The 17,313-nt window shown below is 44.9% G+C and overlaps 1 protein-coding gene across 3 annotated transcripts in view; it reads right to left on the bottom strand.

Annotated features, from left to right (window-relative positions):
- DNAJC24 (DnaJ heat shock protein family (Hsp40) member C24) overlaps window positions 1-17,313 on the bottom strand; it is a 303,076-nt gene that overhangs the window by 90,142 nt on the left and 195,621 nt on the right. For all 3 annotated transcript variants that reach the window (XM_078680829.1, XM_078680828.1, XM_078680830.1), the window contains exon 4: window positions 1,887-2,025. In XM_078680829.1, coding sequence (XP_078536955.1) covers window positions 1,887-2,025 — 139 coding nt within the window. The remainder of the gene's footprint in view (window positions 1-1,886; window positions 2,026-17,313) is intronic.

The following is a 17,313-nucleotide window of genomic DNA, read 5'->3' as shown; positions in this document are numbered from 1 at the left end:
CAATCATGGACTCAAGCTGAGGACCCACTGATCCAGTAGCACTAAGACAATGCCAAGAAACCTTGGAGAGGTCCATCTTGCATCTATGGTACTCTCTTCAGATAAACACAAATAAAGTAAATTTTTAAAAAACGACAACTCTCGATGCTGAAATGAGTGCAGAGGGCAGCTGGTACATGGCCCAGCCAAGAAATGCTCTTAAACCTGCTGTGTGTGGCTAAAGCAAAGTGAAGCAGCTTCTGGGGCCACAGGGGCTGATTGTAGTGCATAGCCAAGGATCACCTCAAGTTCTCACAGCCTGGTGAAGACTGTGCTGGTTGAGGCATACGTCTGGCGCGGTAATAACTAAAAACCTCCAGTGGACACACACTCCGTCTTCATACATGGAGATATATAACTTACCGTATACATGAGAATCCTAAAGCAAAGTTAAACTTAACATGTTTGACCATGTCAGAATCCTTCCTCCAATTGTGGGGTAAATGTAAACACCCCCAAAAAAAACAATAAATCACACTGTTGCAGGGTCAAAGGATCTCATTAACAATTCTAAGAAAAAGAACATCATGCAATCATTATAAGTTTCTGTGAAAAAAATATTCATCTAAAAAATACTTTCTCCAAGCAGAAATGTTTCATTCCCACCCCTCCCTCAATACAAAGAAAAAAATGCACTGTTATCATACAAATGATTTATTTCTTTAAGTGCATCTGTCCATTTAACAGAAAGAAACGCTGACTGCAAGATGGTAGGATAGAGGGCTTACCAGTTGGCTGTGGAAAATGACAAATTAACAGACTACAGAAAAATAAAGCGGCTTTTATGCGACATGTTGAAAAGAATTGGCGACTACATGGCAGTAGAGGGGTGAGTAAGTTACTGTGGAGTGCGCGGAGTTGTTTCCCCACGGGCAAAGCATTATTATTGACGACCGCCATTAACATGTAGGGTGTATATACATTTACTGCAGGTTCTAATGGACGGCTGAGGGACGCCTATCCCGAGGCTAGGACAGAAGGACAGCCTATCACTTCATGTAACGCTAGCTCATGTGTGACAGGCCTGACCTACATTTCTCCCATTTTACTGGTTTCCAGTAGCTTCTCGCTCATTGAAGAGGCTATTTTTGTCGACCTGCATGAATAGAAGGCAGCCAGACTGCAGGGATAATGTGCTTTGCTGGAAAATATTTATTCAAACATATTCATATATTAGGAAAAACTTAGCCTAAACAAACATTTTAAAAATATGGCCTGGAGTATGAAACCCAAAAATATACATAGATAATTTCGAGCACGTAACAATCAAACCATCGTTCCTCCTTCTGAAATATGGGGCACACTGACGTGAAAGATACAATTTAGTTCGACACATTTCTCACAGTTTGGTCAAGCCTGTCAAGAATACAAGAGCAAATGTGACGTCTGTGGCTCTCACTGTATTTGCACCATACGTCTGTCCTTCTATATACACTGGTTTGCCTTTGCCTCCTTAACATTATACAGAACCGTAAAATGTGGTTAATGCGGACGCCTGACCTAATGACAACCATTATGGTTGGTGTGGCATTATCCAAGTGTTCTGTTGCCTATAATGGAAGTGGAACATCCTTGGAATGAAATCAAAATAGGTTATCAATATTAATGATAAACGGAGCAGGACTGTTTTCCTAACAATGGGCACACAATAACATTACTGGCGCCGACAAATAGCATAATGCACGCGAGATTAAAAACAATAATGCCTTCGTCAGTTTGCTAGCAAAAAAAGCAATTAAACTCAAATCACGGATCACACAAAAGCACTTTGAAATATCTGCCAAGCGCTCTTACGCCCTGTGCTCGAAAAGCTGCTTCCGCCGCAGAACGCGCCGACAGAGACCTACCACGCTGCTGCAGGTCATAGTCTTTTTTTCTCTCTTCATTCCCTAGAATTTTCCACGCCTGATCAATTTCGATGAACCTCTGCACGCGCTCCTTCAGTTCTCCTGCTGGCACATCTGCACTCTGTTTGTCTGGATGATACTGTCAATCAAACGGTAGAGAGAATAAAAGTTAAGAAGGGGGGTGGACAAAAATCGATAGTACATCTCAAATGTATCGAAGAGGAGATGGTGTGAACCTAGGTGTCATGGAAGAGGGACAGCAGTGCCGGGAACAGGAGATTACGGGCATGGTAATTAGACCGTTGAAGTTCAGAGAGACAGCATCGGTGGCAGGACTGCCACAATAAGCAGAAGTGCATTTTCTGGAAAATTCCCTAATGAAATCTTGTGGGTGATTGATAGAGAGAGGGTGAATAATACACGCGCAAATATGTAACAGTACAGGAATACGGGATGGAGAAAAAGGAATGTGTGTTGATGATGCGAGTCCTCATGGAAATCAGTACATACCATACTTTCCACGAGGAAACGCGAGCCACTGACAGGAACTGATGGCTTGAAAAGGGCGCTGGATGTCACAACCTTTACGACTAGAAACTGGGGCGTCCAAAGTTCAGATGTATAATTTGCAGTAGATGTATCACTATTTTTGGAGCTGTACCTTAACATCTTTAATGTTTTCTACTTCAGTGGCTCAACAGCCCTTTCATATTCGGCGTTTGAAGGCACGGATCACTGGCTCTATAATTTGTGACATAATAGTTAGGAAATGGTTATTTGAGGAAAGAGCTGAAAGATAAACCCGAACAGGGCAAAATCGTTTGAACTGCAATCCCAATTTCTTGTGTTTCTGCGGCTGACATTAAAAACGCATTCTGCTTATTGAACCAATATCGATGGACAGTGATGGGGCAGGACTGGCTTTGCTCTCAAGTCTGCTGTGTGTCTATGTTTCTACAATCAGACCTAGAGAACAAGTTGTGAAACTGACTTGGCCTTTTGAGGCTTCATTGTATTTACGTACGGGAGCCTCAATTTAAGGCTTAAAATGTCTGGCTGTCAGAAAGCGCCCAAACCCCAGAGCAATGAGCACAGCAGACACCGCACACAGTAGGAAAACAACACACTATAAAATGATTTGCAATCCCACAGAGTTTATTATAGCTATTATTATAGGATCTCCTGGTGCCCTACTGCACACTGGTGGTAAAGCCGATCAATCAACTACTTTCACTCTCTCCTGTTTGATCTAATAAACATTGGCATTTTTAATAGTCGCCCTTCACAGTTCAGCAAGGTATGGAGCATTCTAGTCTGTGTGTGAATAAAATGTATGGCTCCAAGCAATTTCTGAAAATATGTTTTTAAGGAAAGGCTATAAGCTTTGAAGGTTTAACACAGAAAATTAATACCAAGGAAAGTCTTTCTTTTAAAAAGTGTTTCTAAATAAAACCTGCTATCTGCCAAACGTCATGCAGTCAGCCAATTACCAACTCGTATGTAGTGGGTGAGGGCAGTTATCTGCCAGATACCTACTACACTAAGCCCCTTTCTATCTAAAGTCTAGGATCTAGCTCACAAGTATACCTTTTTAAAAGAGATATTTCAAAGCCAAGCATAACATAACATCACATATTAATACACATATCATTCACACAAAATTGAGGAAAGCAATTTACACGGATACTTTTTTTTATTGATTCTCTCTCTCTCTGATCATGCATTAGAAACCCACAAATATTGCCCAATATTAAAAGTTGCCAGTGAGATTATCCAACTCGATTGATAACTGATAAGGCAGAAAAGAGCTACTGTTGTATGTGCATTACATAAAAAAAACTAGGCTTAACATCTAGCCTCCGGCAAGTGGGGAGTGGCCAAAATTGGCCCAGGAACGTCAGTCCAAGCCAAGATTTTAGGTTTGGTACGAACTATGTAACGCAGTGGTTCTCAACCTTTTGATTCTGGGGACCCACACTTAATCAATATTGGAACCCTTGGACCCCCACTGATTTATTATTGGAACCCCATTAACCGCTTCCGCGCTACCACGATTTACCGCTGTGCGCTGGAATTTCAAAAATGCGCTGTTTATGACAAAGCCAGCTCGTCATCCGCGTAGCACAGGTAACGCCCATGACGAGCTGGCTTTGTCATTAGCGCGGAAGGGGTTAAGACATTACTAGAAGTCAGAGACCTCTGCATTTTCAATTCTTTGAATCGCAAAAACGTACACAAAACAATAAAGAAACAACCATCCATAAAACAAATACACAAATGATAAAACATTTTTAATTTGCAAACAAATATGAACAAAATTAATAGGAAGGTTGGAGCTTTTCTAAATCTAATAGAGGCCCCTCATTGTCCATACTACATTCTGCTTGATGCACTTGCACTACTCCCATGAATCAATCTGGAGACACCAATTTAATTTTTAGCCTTCCATTTCAAATTCCTTCACATTTACACATGTTAACATTTTCAATTGTTCATTGTGCTTCTTTATTAGTATACACTATATTAATCTGTTATTTAATCTTCTAAACAATCACATGAGCAAGCTTCCCAGACCCCAGGTGCTTCAAACCACAGGTTAAGAACCACTGATGTCCATTCTGATTCATCATACAACAAATAATAAGAATATCCAGAACACATGCCATGGATATGGCCCTCTTGGACCTATGTTGGACACCTCATGTATAAATCATGACACTAGATACATGATTATGATATAGTCACATTCATTTTAGTTGGTGTTTTTGTTTCATTACTAGTAATGTAAAGCGCTATGAGCGAAAAGTAAAAAAAAAAAAAAAATCAACCCTGAGATCATTGGCCACAGCTTATTTCCCCTTCATTTCCTCACAGAGGCCAAAGAATGTGCATTGTAAAAGATTTTGTGCTACATAAACCTGGCTTTCTAAATAATTTCTTGAAAAAAACTAGTTACTTACCTGTACACTATGGTTCTCCAGTATTATCTTTCATAGATTCACATGTTTGTATCTTCCCCGTCGTCATGGTGGGAGTCTCCCCGTAAAAAGAATAACCATAGCAGTAGAAGAAAAAACTGCCTAGAAACCATAGAGAAGCATAACAATAGGTAACCTCTCCTCCTCATTATGTGGTCCAAACCACAGCCAATCAGCTGCCAGCACCAAGATACACCATCCCCAGTAGAGCCACCACACCTCAGATTTCCAACAGCCCAAGAGTGGGCTAAGTAAGAAACCAGAGATAAAGGCGGTCTACCTAGAAGAAAAACGGGGAGGTGGGTGGGCGCATGTGAATCTATTGGAAGATAATACTGGAGAACCGTAGTGTACAGGTAAGTAACTAGTTTTTTCTCCAGTATTGTATCTTTCATAGATTCACATGCTTGTATCAGAATAGATAGCAGCCCTTTTCCAAGAGCGTTTCTAGGCTAGACCCCTTTGTCTCAGTTAGTTGCCTAACTTTTTTTTTTTAAAGAAAGGACTCATTAAGAATTTATGTAACAACTTTGCACCATTGAAAAATGTTTATGTATAACATCATTACAGAAGTAAGAAACTGTAAAGAGAAAAAACATGTACCTTAGTTACATAGGTGTAGCAGAACTGCTTGCCACACTGCAGAGTCTGCTTTCCATTCTGTGTCCAGACAATAATGTTTGGTAAATGTATGAACATTAGACCAAGTTGCTGCACTGCAGATGTCTGGAAGCGATACGCCTGCTAGCAAGGCTGTTGAAGTTGCCATCTTCCATGTATCATGAGCACGTACTCTTGTGCACAGAGGGTTTCCCGCTTTTTCATGACAGAAGATAATGGCGGATGCACTCTATCTTGAAATGGAGGATCTTGAAAGAGTCAAACCTTTTCTTGGACCTGAATAAGCTATAAATAATTGATTTGATTCACAAAATGATTTTGTTTTCTCTATGTAAAATGTTAGACATCTCCCAATGTCCAAAGTAAGTAGAGCATTTTCTGCCGTAGTGGAAGGATTCTGGAAATATGTAGGCAGGATCACAGGTTCATTTAGATGAAAAGAAGAAGGTATTTTAGGGATAAATTTCGGATTCGTTCTGAGAAGTACCTTATCCGATCTGAACTGCATGAAGGGATCCAGAATTGAGAAAGCTTGAATTTCGCAGACTCTCCTCGCTGAAGTGAGAGCAAGAAGTAAGGCTACTTTCCATGAGATAAATTGCAACTCCGCTTAGTGAATTGGTTCAAAAGGTGCTCTCATGAGTTGTGACAAGACTGTGTTAAGTTGCCAAGGAGGCAGAGGGTGTTTAATTGGAGGACATTTCCTGAATAAACCTTTTAGGAATTCTTAATTAGTCTTTGAGACCAAAGCGACGGACATCCTGGAGATCTGCGGTATCTGGAGATTGCCGCTAAATGAACTTTTATTGAAGAATGAGAAAGTCCCGATCTGGCTAGTTGAAGCAGATATGGAATAACTTGCTCCAGTGAGGAGTTAAAAGGATGTACATTATTTGAAATACACCCAGTTACAGAATCGTTTCCATTTTGCTGTATATGTCTTGTTAGTAGACCTTGCTGTAGAATTTGCCAGAATTTCACAACATTCTTGAGGAATATCTAGTGACTGAAATTCATGTTCGAAAGGTTCCAAGCTGACAATTTTAGAGAGGTCAATTGTGGGTGAAGAACTTGGCCTTTATTCATGGAAATCAGATTCTGGACCATTAGAAACTGTATCCTGGGCTCCACTGATAATTGGACAAGTTCTGTGTAACAAAACTGTCTTGGCCAGGCTGGGGCTATTAGAATTATGTGGCATGGTTCTGATCTCATTTTTCTCAATATCCTTGGAATTAGAGGAAATGGTGGGAAAGCATAAGCAAACATCCCTGTCCATTGGAGATGAAGAGCATTTCCCCTTGATCTTTCTTGTGGGAATCTGCTTGCGTAATGTTTGCATTTTTTGTTGTTGTGAGTCGCAAACAAGTCCAAATTTGGTTTGCCCCATAGATTGAATATTTGACGTAGATGGTCTTGATTCAGTTCACACTCGTGGCAAATGGCAGATGATCTGCTTAACAAATCTGCCCTTGTGTTTTGTACCCCGGGAACATGTTCCACCTGTAGAGCTATGCTGTGACGTAGAAGCCAATTCCAAATTGTTTGTGCCTGAGCAGACAGGGGCTTCGAACGTGTGCCACCCTGTTTCAGAAGATAGAACATCGTTGCTGTGCTGTCGGTCCTTACCAAGACCGATGAACAACGAATCCTGGGAAGAAAGGCTTGAAGACCCAGGAAAACTGCTTTTAAGATTGATGTGTAGCTTTGCCTCTCGAGGTGACCAATGGTCTTGAATCTCTAGGTCTTGCAGGTGCGCTCCCCAACCTTGTAATTAAGCGTCTGATGCCATGACGTAACTTGGAGATTGAGGTTCGAACAGTAGGCCTTTGTTAAGTTGCTCCTGATACCCCACCATGACATTGCCCGTTTGATCTGAGAGTTGATCACTAGTTTGTCTTCGAATGAACCTAGTGCTTGAACCCATTGTTTGTCTAGGGATTCTTGTAGCGGTCTCATATGCCAACGGCAGTTGGGAATCAATGGGATACGGGATGACATCATTCCCAGTAAAGACTTGAAGATCCCGATGGAAGTGGACTTTTTTGATCTTATTGATGCCGTCAGATTTAAAATCTTTGTTATGCGTTCCTCTGAGGGAAAAGCTTTTGCTTCCTGGGTGTTCAATAGCGCCCCAAGGAATTGGAGAGACTGTGTCGGAGTAAGGGAGGACTTCTCTCTGTTTATTCGAAGGCCAATTTCTGGAAAAGATCCATACAGATTTGTAAAGAGTGCTGTGTCTCCTTGTACGATGTTCCTTTTATCAGCCAGTCGTCCAAATATGGAAAAATTTGGAGAACTTGTAGTCTTAGATGTGCTGCGATCGGTGCCATACATTTTGTGAAAACCCTTGGGGCAGATTTTAGGCCGACAGGTAATACTTTGAACTGGTAATGGCGCCCGCCACCATGAACCGCAGATACCGTGTGTGATTTTTTGTGGATTGGGATATGGAAATATGCATCCAAAAGGTCTAGAGAAACCAATTAATCTCCTCTTCGAAGTAAAAGGAGGATTTCCTGTAAGGACAGCATGCGGAACGAGGTTTTCTTTATATATTTGTTCAGATCTCTGAGGTCCATTACCTGCCTCCATTTGGAAGACTGCCTTTTCTTTATGAGGAAAAAGTGCGAATAGAATCCTGTCCCCTGTTGTTCTGGTGGAACTTCTTCTATTGCCACTTTCTTAAGGAGAGTTAAAATTTCCGTCTTGAGGGCTGAAAGATGATTTTGATTTCTGTAAAGAGGTAGACGATTCAGAGGATTTTGTGAGAATTCCAGGGTGTGACCCTGTGTAATGATGTCTAACACCCATTTGTCCGATGTTATTGATTGCCAATAATTTAGAAATTGAGAAAGGTAATGGAACTGTTTGAGATGAGACGGGGCCGGAGGCGCCTGAAGAATGTCACTGTCTTCGACCAGAATCTTGCGCCTTTCCTATTGCAGCAGATTTTCTCCTTCCTTGCTGCTGAAATAATGTATTAGAGGACCGATACTGCTGATTGGAGGAGAACTGATAGTACCCCTGTTGATGGCATGGCTGGAACCTGTTCGACTGAAAAGAGGAACGTTGCTGGAAATGTCCTCTTGATCCTCTGCCACGACCTTGCTGTAAAAATCCAAAAGCTCTAGCAGTATCAGTGTCTGCTTTTATTCCTTGAAACGCCTCGTTAATGGGCTTCCCAAACAGGCTTTCTCCATCAAAAGGTAGGTCCATGATTTTCGATTGGACGTCCGGCCTAAAAGATGTTGATTTTAGCCATCCCTGCCTACGAAGAGCAACCGCTCCAGCCGTTTGACGAAAACCTACAAACACAATGTCCATCGCTACATCAATGGACTCAGACGCTGCTCTGGCTCCATCTTGCAAAATTGTATTTGCTTCCTCTTTTTTGTCTTATGGGAGATAGGACAGGATTGGTGCGATGTCCGACCACATCTGCCTGTTAAATCTACTGATAAGTGCCAGTTAATTTGCTGCCTTGATAGACGCTGCCGCCATAACTGAAAATCGCTTTCCTATACTGTCCATTCTTTTACCTTCCTTATCAGGAGACGCCCAGGGGTGTAACAGGCCCACGCAGCCCCCGCGGTGCGGGGGGGCCTCTAGCTCCAAGGGGCCCCCTTGGCACTGCAATGTGGCCAGAGAGCTCCTGATTGAGCCCAGAGGGGGCCCCTCCAAGTATCGTGCAGGGAGGCCCCCTCACTTTTCGTTACACCAGTGGAGGCGCCAAACAGGCTGTCACCAGATTTTTGGAGCGTCTTTGCGCCGCTTGAGTAACAACAGACTCAGGACGAGGATGTCCAATTAGGCATGCTGGAGCGGTCTCTGGAGCACGGTATTTCTTATCAAGATTAGGAATCGATGCTGGAACTGATGCTGGATTCCTCATTAATTTTATTTCTTCATCCCATATGTGCTGGATTATCGGGATAGCTCTAACTGACTTTCGAGATGACTCTTTGTAATCATAAAGGAAACATTCACTTTCTTTTACAGGCATAGTAAGCTCAAATCTTTTTGCAGCTTTTTCAATCAGGTCATGAAAACTGGCTATATCCTCTGGTGGAGAACTCGCTTGAGGTAACGGTGACGAAGGTGAAGTTGGAACGATGTATTGGTCCCATTCATCCCCAACTACATTATCCTGGGGAATATCTCTCCTTCAGCTTGATCTTCATGATCACCATCAATTAAGTCATCCCAAATTGATATTATTTTCGGAGCGTCTACTCGTTGTACTGGAGGAGGAGACTGAACCACAGGTGTTTCCTTCAAAGGTTGAGGAATACTTGCAGGAGTAGGAGCTGGGGCTGCAGCGTTATCCTCCGGGAAACAGCAATAATAACTGTCTATCATATGCCTTAAATCAGAAATTAAAGATAAAGGCACCGACATAGACTCTTCCTGAACATTGGGACTCACTTCCTCCTCCTCTTCATAATTATAAGCCTGAGGAAATGACTCATAACGTTTAGGGCCTCTTACTGGCCGATCCTTAAAAGAGAATTGTTCTTGAACCTCTTGGAAATCCTCATCCTCTGATTCTTGATTTTTAATATGTAGCTGCGAGTGGCTATAGGCAGCTCCATAAGACCCCTCATCCTCAGATTCCTGGCAATCTGGAATAGTGGATGGAAGAAGCGGAGACATTTTGGGAGTGGAAAACTCTCCTTTTTTACTCGTGGACGAGCCCGTCGATGGGGTAATTCTCTTGATAGATATGAAGGTTGAAGTCATCATTGTAGGAGATCCAACAGCTATCATCGTCGACGATTTTCTAGTCGTCAACGGGGTCGTCGACGACGGGATCGTCGTCGACGAAGATCTTGACGTCGACGAAGGTCTGACACTCACCGTCGAAGTAGTCGTCATCGTCACCATTGTCGACGATGCAATCGTCGTCGAGATGGTCGTCGTCGTTGATGAGATTGTCGTCGGGGTCGTCGACGCCTTCGTCGCTGATCTGATAGGAATTTCTTTAGTTTTCGACGCCGGCAACAACGTCGGAGGCTTCTTTTCTAAAGTTGACTTGTGAGGATTTGGAGGAAGAGAAGAAGAAGTTTCACCTTCTTTGGTTTTTCCTGATTTTTGTCTCTTTTGATCTCCTTTTTCATCAGAGGACTCTCTCTTGTGCTTTCTAGAGGAATGTCCTTTGGCATCACCATCAGACTCAGTCTGTAGCTTTCTTCTTTTGAAGCCATAGTAATAGGCGTGCTTCTCTGTCCTTGAGTGTTTTAGCAGAGAAGGTACGACAATGTTTGCAGTCCTTAGGAACATGCTTGGGATACAAGCAGTACAAGCAATCCTTATGTGGGTTTTCAGAAAATAATCTGGCTTTGCCACAGGATCTGCAAGATCTGAAAAGTCTCCTCTTGGAGCCTTCAGACATTTTCAAGTAAATAAGATTGAAAATCAGCACCTTACTTCCACCTGTAGAAGGTCAAAAGTTCAATAGAGAATGAACTGAGCTCAGCTCAGGGAGACTCCTTCTCACACAAAGGCGGTTGCAAATCTGAGGTATGGTGGCTCTACTGGGGATGGTGTATCTTGGTGCTGGCAGCTGATTGGCTGTGGTTTGGACCACATAATGAGAAGAGCTTACCTATTGTTATGCTTCTCTATGGTTTCCAGGCAGTTTTTTCTTCTACTGCTATGGTTATTCTTTTTACCGGGAGACTCCCACCATGACGACGGGGAAGATACAAGCATGTGAATCTATGAAAGATACAATACTGGAGAACTATACTACCATGTGAAAAGTATATCCTCACAGCAATGGAATTACTTCCAAATTATGCATTAAAACAGCTGGGCTTGTTGAGCCACTAAACAGTAAAATCCAGCCACGCTCTCAGGATATCCATTTAGAATATATATGAGTAAAGTAATGGATTAAATTGGTGAGTATTTGCATATTTTCTGGCAGTTCTAAACAAAACAATAGACAGGATCTTATTATACAGTAGCTCGACAAGCCCAACCCAATGTAACATATCAGGCCACATAACCACGCAAAATGGGCAAAACAGAATCCCTAATCTGATTTAACCTTTTCGGATCTTCTCAATTTCATTTAGATTTCCTCGGTGGCCAGCCCCATTTAAGTATTTAAAGTTAGAGTTTGCTGCAGATGTACACAGCTAATGTTATCATAAATTTGATTTAATCTCCTTACACCCTGCCTCATATGAGTCAAACTCATTAGAGTGAGTCTATCCAACAGACGAACATATGAGTAATGGTCATGGGGTACTGCTTCAAGCAATAAGCCTCACATAAATGTCTGTGGTGTACTGATATTTATTATGTCTCGCTTACTAGACATTGCTGTCTGTAGTGAGACTAATGTCAACTTATAGTGGGCTTGGAATCCGCCCACTGGTTACCATTAATTGGCTGTATTGCCAATCTCATTTGCTTGCTTGTTATTTGTTACTTTCTTTGGGTTTTGCTTCCTCTTCTTGTGCTTGCTCCTCCCCCTGGAGCACGGCCGAAGTACTTCTGTCCTTCCACAGCTCGCGTTTTGGGAGTTACCTTTTTCTTTATGTTTGTGTGTGTTCGAGCTGCCTCCATCATGTGATTCTCTCTCCCCCCACTCGGTCACTCCCTCTCACCATTTTGATTCTGCCCCCCCACCCACCCTCACTCATGTTGCCCTCTCTCACCCGTGAGCATCACTGTGGACCCACGTTGCTCACTCTCATACGACGTCTCTCACCAATGTGCTTATGAGTCCCCAATGATGCTCTTGTTTGTCCACTTCCTTCTGTTCACACCTCCTCTTCACTTGTTTCTGCCCCCCCAATTTGCTCCTGTTTATCTGCGTGCTTCTGTGCCGCCCTTCTCTAATCCATGTTGCTCTCAGCTCTCCTTTATTTGTCTGCTTCTCCCCTTGCTCCACATTGCCGTCCCACGCCCTTGACATGGCTGTCCCATGCCCTCCCCATTACTCCGACCCCTGGCTCCAATAACATTTGGGAAAAAACATGATGGTGTGGCCCCTGGCCAGCGTCATTTTGTAGGTGTGTGCAGGAGTGTTTAACTCATTCATGCACAAACAAAGTGACACAGCCCAGCAGCTGCTTTTTCTTTTCATCCTCATCCATCTTTCATGCAGTAAAGCAGCTATTCTGATACAGTAAAGAATAAAGGAATAAAGAAATAACACTGCCAGACCTAACAGATATGTAAGAGATTTCCTTCTGGCTTTGCCATTGCTAGTTACAACTAGGCCAGTTTCTGAAAAAACCAACGTTGAGTGCACATCATCAGAGCGTGAATTTCCTGTGCCATTCACAGGCATTGTTAAGTGCAGTGAAGCCATTTGGAGTATAGTGGCTGGAAGTTAGTCATTATGAACTTCACAGCTCCATTATGGTCCACTAAAAACTGGGAAGTTTGGTACCAAACGACTCAGCACAATAAACCCACACTGATGCCAGATTGGGATTTAATGTAAAATGCACTCATAGGGCATCTTAGAGATGCCACCTGAAAAAAAACAGCCATGGTGTGGTACCTGACTGGTTCCCAGGCATCTGCCACCACCAGACAAGTTTCTTGACCCCTGGGTAGAGAGCCCCCACTCTCTGGCTCCTGAAACAAAGTACATCCTGGGCAGAGGCGACATGCCTCCTCCCCCACGAGGGGCAGGGTCCACGAAGGGGAAGCTTCAAAGGCTTGCCGCCCTTGTTAGCTGCCCCCGACTTTGCTGCTATCAGCAGCTGGCATTCCCCTGTGCCTAACCCCCACTTTGGGCAGGAGAATCGGCGGGAAAACCTAGACAGAAAGGGAGGTGTACTCATCTTTGCCAACGCCATCCCTCAGGTAAGGGAGGCGAAGTGAAGCACACATCTTAGTACCCTCCCATCAGGATGAGGCATATGCCCCCTTCCACTGGAGGGTGGAATGAGAGGGGGTGTAGACAACCCAGGGAAGGCACCCATTGGTCCCGATCCGCACTCCCCTAAATCTAGTATTTAGGGGCACCCCGAACCTTGCTCCTTAGATTTGAGGACCTAGGAAGAAGGACCGAAGAGCTGTGCAGCAGTGGAGAAGAAGATGGCGACTAACTTGGCCCCAGCCCTACCAGCCTGTCTCCTCCCCAAGCGACCCTGCTTCAAGAAACCGGTGAGGCCTGTAGCCAGCAACCTCAAGAACCCAAAAGGACCTGTGCTGTCTTTGACAAAGACTCCTGTCTCCTGTGGACACCTGATTTGTCCAGCAAAGAAACCAACTCCAGCCTCCCGATCCGCAACACTGCATCACTCTGCACCAGATGCCCTTGGCCCGAGTTTGACTGGCTCACCTCTCCTGTGAAGTCTCACAGTCGATACTGACTTCGTCTGCATTGGTGGCTGACCTCTCCAGGACCTCCATCAACGCCTGTAGCCTCTGTTCAAAGGGTCCCCCGACCGCAACCAGAACCAGCTGAGAAAACCAGACACCAGAAGGCACCCCTGCACCCTTCGATCTGACCTTGGGAAGCCCAGCAGACGGTGCCCAGGTGTCCCGCAGCTATCCAGCTTCCCTGACCCGCCATTAGTTGCCTTCATCCAGTCTCCTGGTCCAAGTCGGCAGCCTCGTTCCGAAACCAATGATCTCCATTGAAAAGCATTGGCACCGGATGCTGATTTGCATCCTGCACCCAGCCACTCCTGTACTGCTGGTGGTGTAGCTTTGGTGCTGCTTCGGGGCCCTCTGTGCTCATTTCAACTCCTGGGGCATTTGCCCTAAGATTGTGGGTAGCTACATGCAAACCTTGTCTCTTCGAGGTAGCCCCCTGGCTCCAATGGATAACATTGGGCCCAGTGACCTCTGCGCCTTGCCACCCCAGCACCCCTGGTGGTGCAATACCTACCTAGTATTGAATCTTGCCCTGTGTTGTCCTAAACCTCCAAAGCCTGGGGAGTAAGTTGAGCACTTACCTGCAAACTGTATAACATTTCTTTCCTCCAGAGGATTGCATTGTAAGTTTCTAACCTTTTCACAGCAAAAAACATACAACTCTATTTGATTGGCAGTTACAGAAAGCATTTCAATACTGTAAAGTATACAACTGCATTTACAAAAAATTACTGCATTCTTTGTTATGTTAAACATTTCTTTTAAAGCGCTCATACACCGATTAGTTTCTTGCCGCTGATCGTAACATTTTTTGCTGGGACCTCATTTAATTAGTTGTCAAAAGTGTGGAGGGAGGCCCAAGTTGCGGCCTTACCGATGTTCAACACAGGAACACCGCTGGACAAGGCAGAAGTAGATGATTTAGCCCGGGTGGAGTGAGCTCTAAATCCTTCAGGAGGCTCTTTACCAGCCAGAGTGTAGCAGATCTTGATGCGCAAGATGATCCATCTGGATAAAGTGCGCTTGTGCACCGCCTTGCCCTTCTTGCGTCCAACGTCCCCCACAAAGAGCTGATCATCCTGTCGCAAGACCTTCGTTCTATCCAGATAGAAACTAATTGACCTCTTAGGATCCAATTAACCCCTCCCATGCTGGTGACGGAACCGCTCCATCACGAGCCTGGGTGGGATGTGCTGGTGACGGAGCGGTTCCGTCACGGCCCGGCCGCCGCGCCTGCGCGTTCTATTGAGCAGGCGGGCCATGACGGAACCGCTCCGTCACAAGCACAGCCCACCCGAGGCTTGTAACGGAGCGGTTCCGTCACGAGTATGCGACCGCCGCAGCGAAGGGGTTAATGAAGCCTCTCCTCCTCCTTGGAAGGGTGAGGGGAAGGATAGAAAGTAGGGAGGGTAATGACTGCCCTAGATGGAAGGGAGTTACCACCTTAGGCAAAAAAAGCAGCTCTGGTCCTGAGGACCATCCTTTCAGCATTTATGGTCAGAAACAGAGGCTGTGAACTCAAAGCCTGAAGCTCACTCACCCTCCTGGCTGAGGTGATAGCCACAAGGAAGACCTTTTTGAATGACAGCAGTCTCAAAGGACAACTATGTATAGGCTCAAAAGGGGAACCCATTAAGAAAGTTAAAACTAGATTTAAATCCCACTGGGGCATAATGAAGGGAGTGGGCGGAAACATGTTAGTAAGCCCCTTAATGAAACTTAAAACAATCGGAGATTTAAAAAGAGACGGCTGATCAGGCAACAAAGAAATGCCGATAAAACCAACAAATATCCTTTAACAGTAGCCATAACACAACCCTGCTGGGCCATAGGCAACGAAAAACAAAGAACATCCGAAAGATGAGCTCTTAAGGGATGAATAGACTTCTCTCCACACCATTTAACAAATTTAGACCACCTGTAGGAGTAGATAGACTTGGTGGAGTGTCGCCTGGCTGATCATATAACATCCACCACACCAGGAGGGAGAGAGAAGGAATTCAGGTTGCACCGCTCAATCTCCAGGTACCAAGGTGTAGGCTCTGGAGGTGGGGGTGAAGAACCAGCCCCTCCGACAGAGAGGAGAGGGAGGAGGAGCGGAGGGTGCAATGAGAGGTGAAGAAGGTCCGTATGCCACACCCTTCTTGGCAAATCCGGGGCGATCAATATAACTTGGGCCCGGTCTTGGCAAATCTTACTCAGAACCCAAGGAATCATGGGTATGTGAGGAAACGCGTAAAGGAGTTGTGAGCTCCAACTCAACTGAAATGTGTCCCCCAACGCCCCTGCATTGGAAACTGGAGACTGCAGAATGACGGGCAGTGCGTGTACTCGAAAGTGGCAAACAGGTCCACCCGAGGAGTCCCCCACGTACGGAAGATGTGTCGAACTACCTCCGGATGAAGCCTCCACTTGTGGTCGGAGGAGAAATGTCGACAGACTGTCCGCACACACGCTCAACACCCTATCCAGATGATTTGCCATCAAGCAAATTCGTTGGTCCTGAGCCCAGGACCAGAGCCGCAACGCCTCTCTGCAGAGACGGTACGAAGCTACTCCTCCCTGCTTGCTGACGTACCACATCGTAGCAGTGTTGTCCGTCAGGACTTGAACCAACTGACTGCAAAGGGAAGGGAGAAAGGCCTTGAGTGCCAAACGAATCGCCCGCAATTCCAGAATATTGATATGAAGCAATATTTCTTCTGGAGACCAAAGACCCTTGATCTCCAGATCTCCCAGATGAGCACCCTACCCTAGGGTAGAAGCATCCGTTATCACTGTGGCCACGGATGGAGGAAGATGAAGGTGCTTTCCTTGAGACAGATTGCCCTCCACGCTCCACCAAGACAGATTCGCTCCAGCATCTCTGAAGATCCTGTCTGACTGCCTGAGATCTCCGTTGTGCTGATACCACTGCCTGCGGAGATACCACTGGAGCGACCTCATGTGCCAGCGTGCATGGTTGACCAATAGAATGCAGGGAGTGAACAGACCGAGCAGGCTAAGAACCTGCAGAACAACCGCTCCATTGTAAAAAAAGGGTAATCATTTCCTGAATGTCGAGAATCCTTTGCAGAGATGGGAAAGCTCGACACACAGTGGTATCCAGTACTGCCCCTATGAACATTTATTGAAAAACCCAATTTGTACAACAGCTGGGTTGTTACCTGCAGATGACGACGAACCATCTCTGGCGATTCTGCCTTCAGTAGCAAGTCGTCCAGGTAGGGGAAAACCGGGATCCCCGGTCCTCCTGAGATGGACAGCCATCACCTTGGTGAAGACTCTAGGTGCAGTAGTAAGACCAAACGGAAGGACCGCGAAGTGCAAGTGTGACGAACTAACCGCAACCCGGAGATACTTCCTGTGCAACTTCAGGATTGGAATATGAAAATACGCATCCTGCAAGTCGATGGACACCATCCAGTCCTCTTGTTGCAGCGCCTGAAGAACCTGCGCTAGGGTGAGCATCTTAA

This window comes from Lissotriton helveticus, chromosome 3_1 (genome assembly GCF_964261635.1).
Source record: "Lissotriton helveticus chromosome 3_1, aLisHel1.1, whole genome shotgun sequence".
NCBI classification, from domain to species: domain Eukaryota; kingdom Metazoa; phylum Chordata; class Amphibia; order Caudata; family Salamandridae; genus Lissotriton; species Lissotriton helveticus.
Note: the sequence above shows the minus strand (reverse complement) of the source record. Positions and strands in the feature narration are given on the sequence as shown.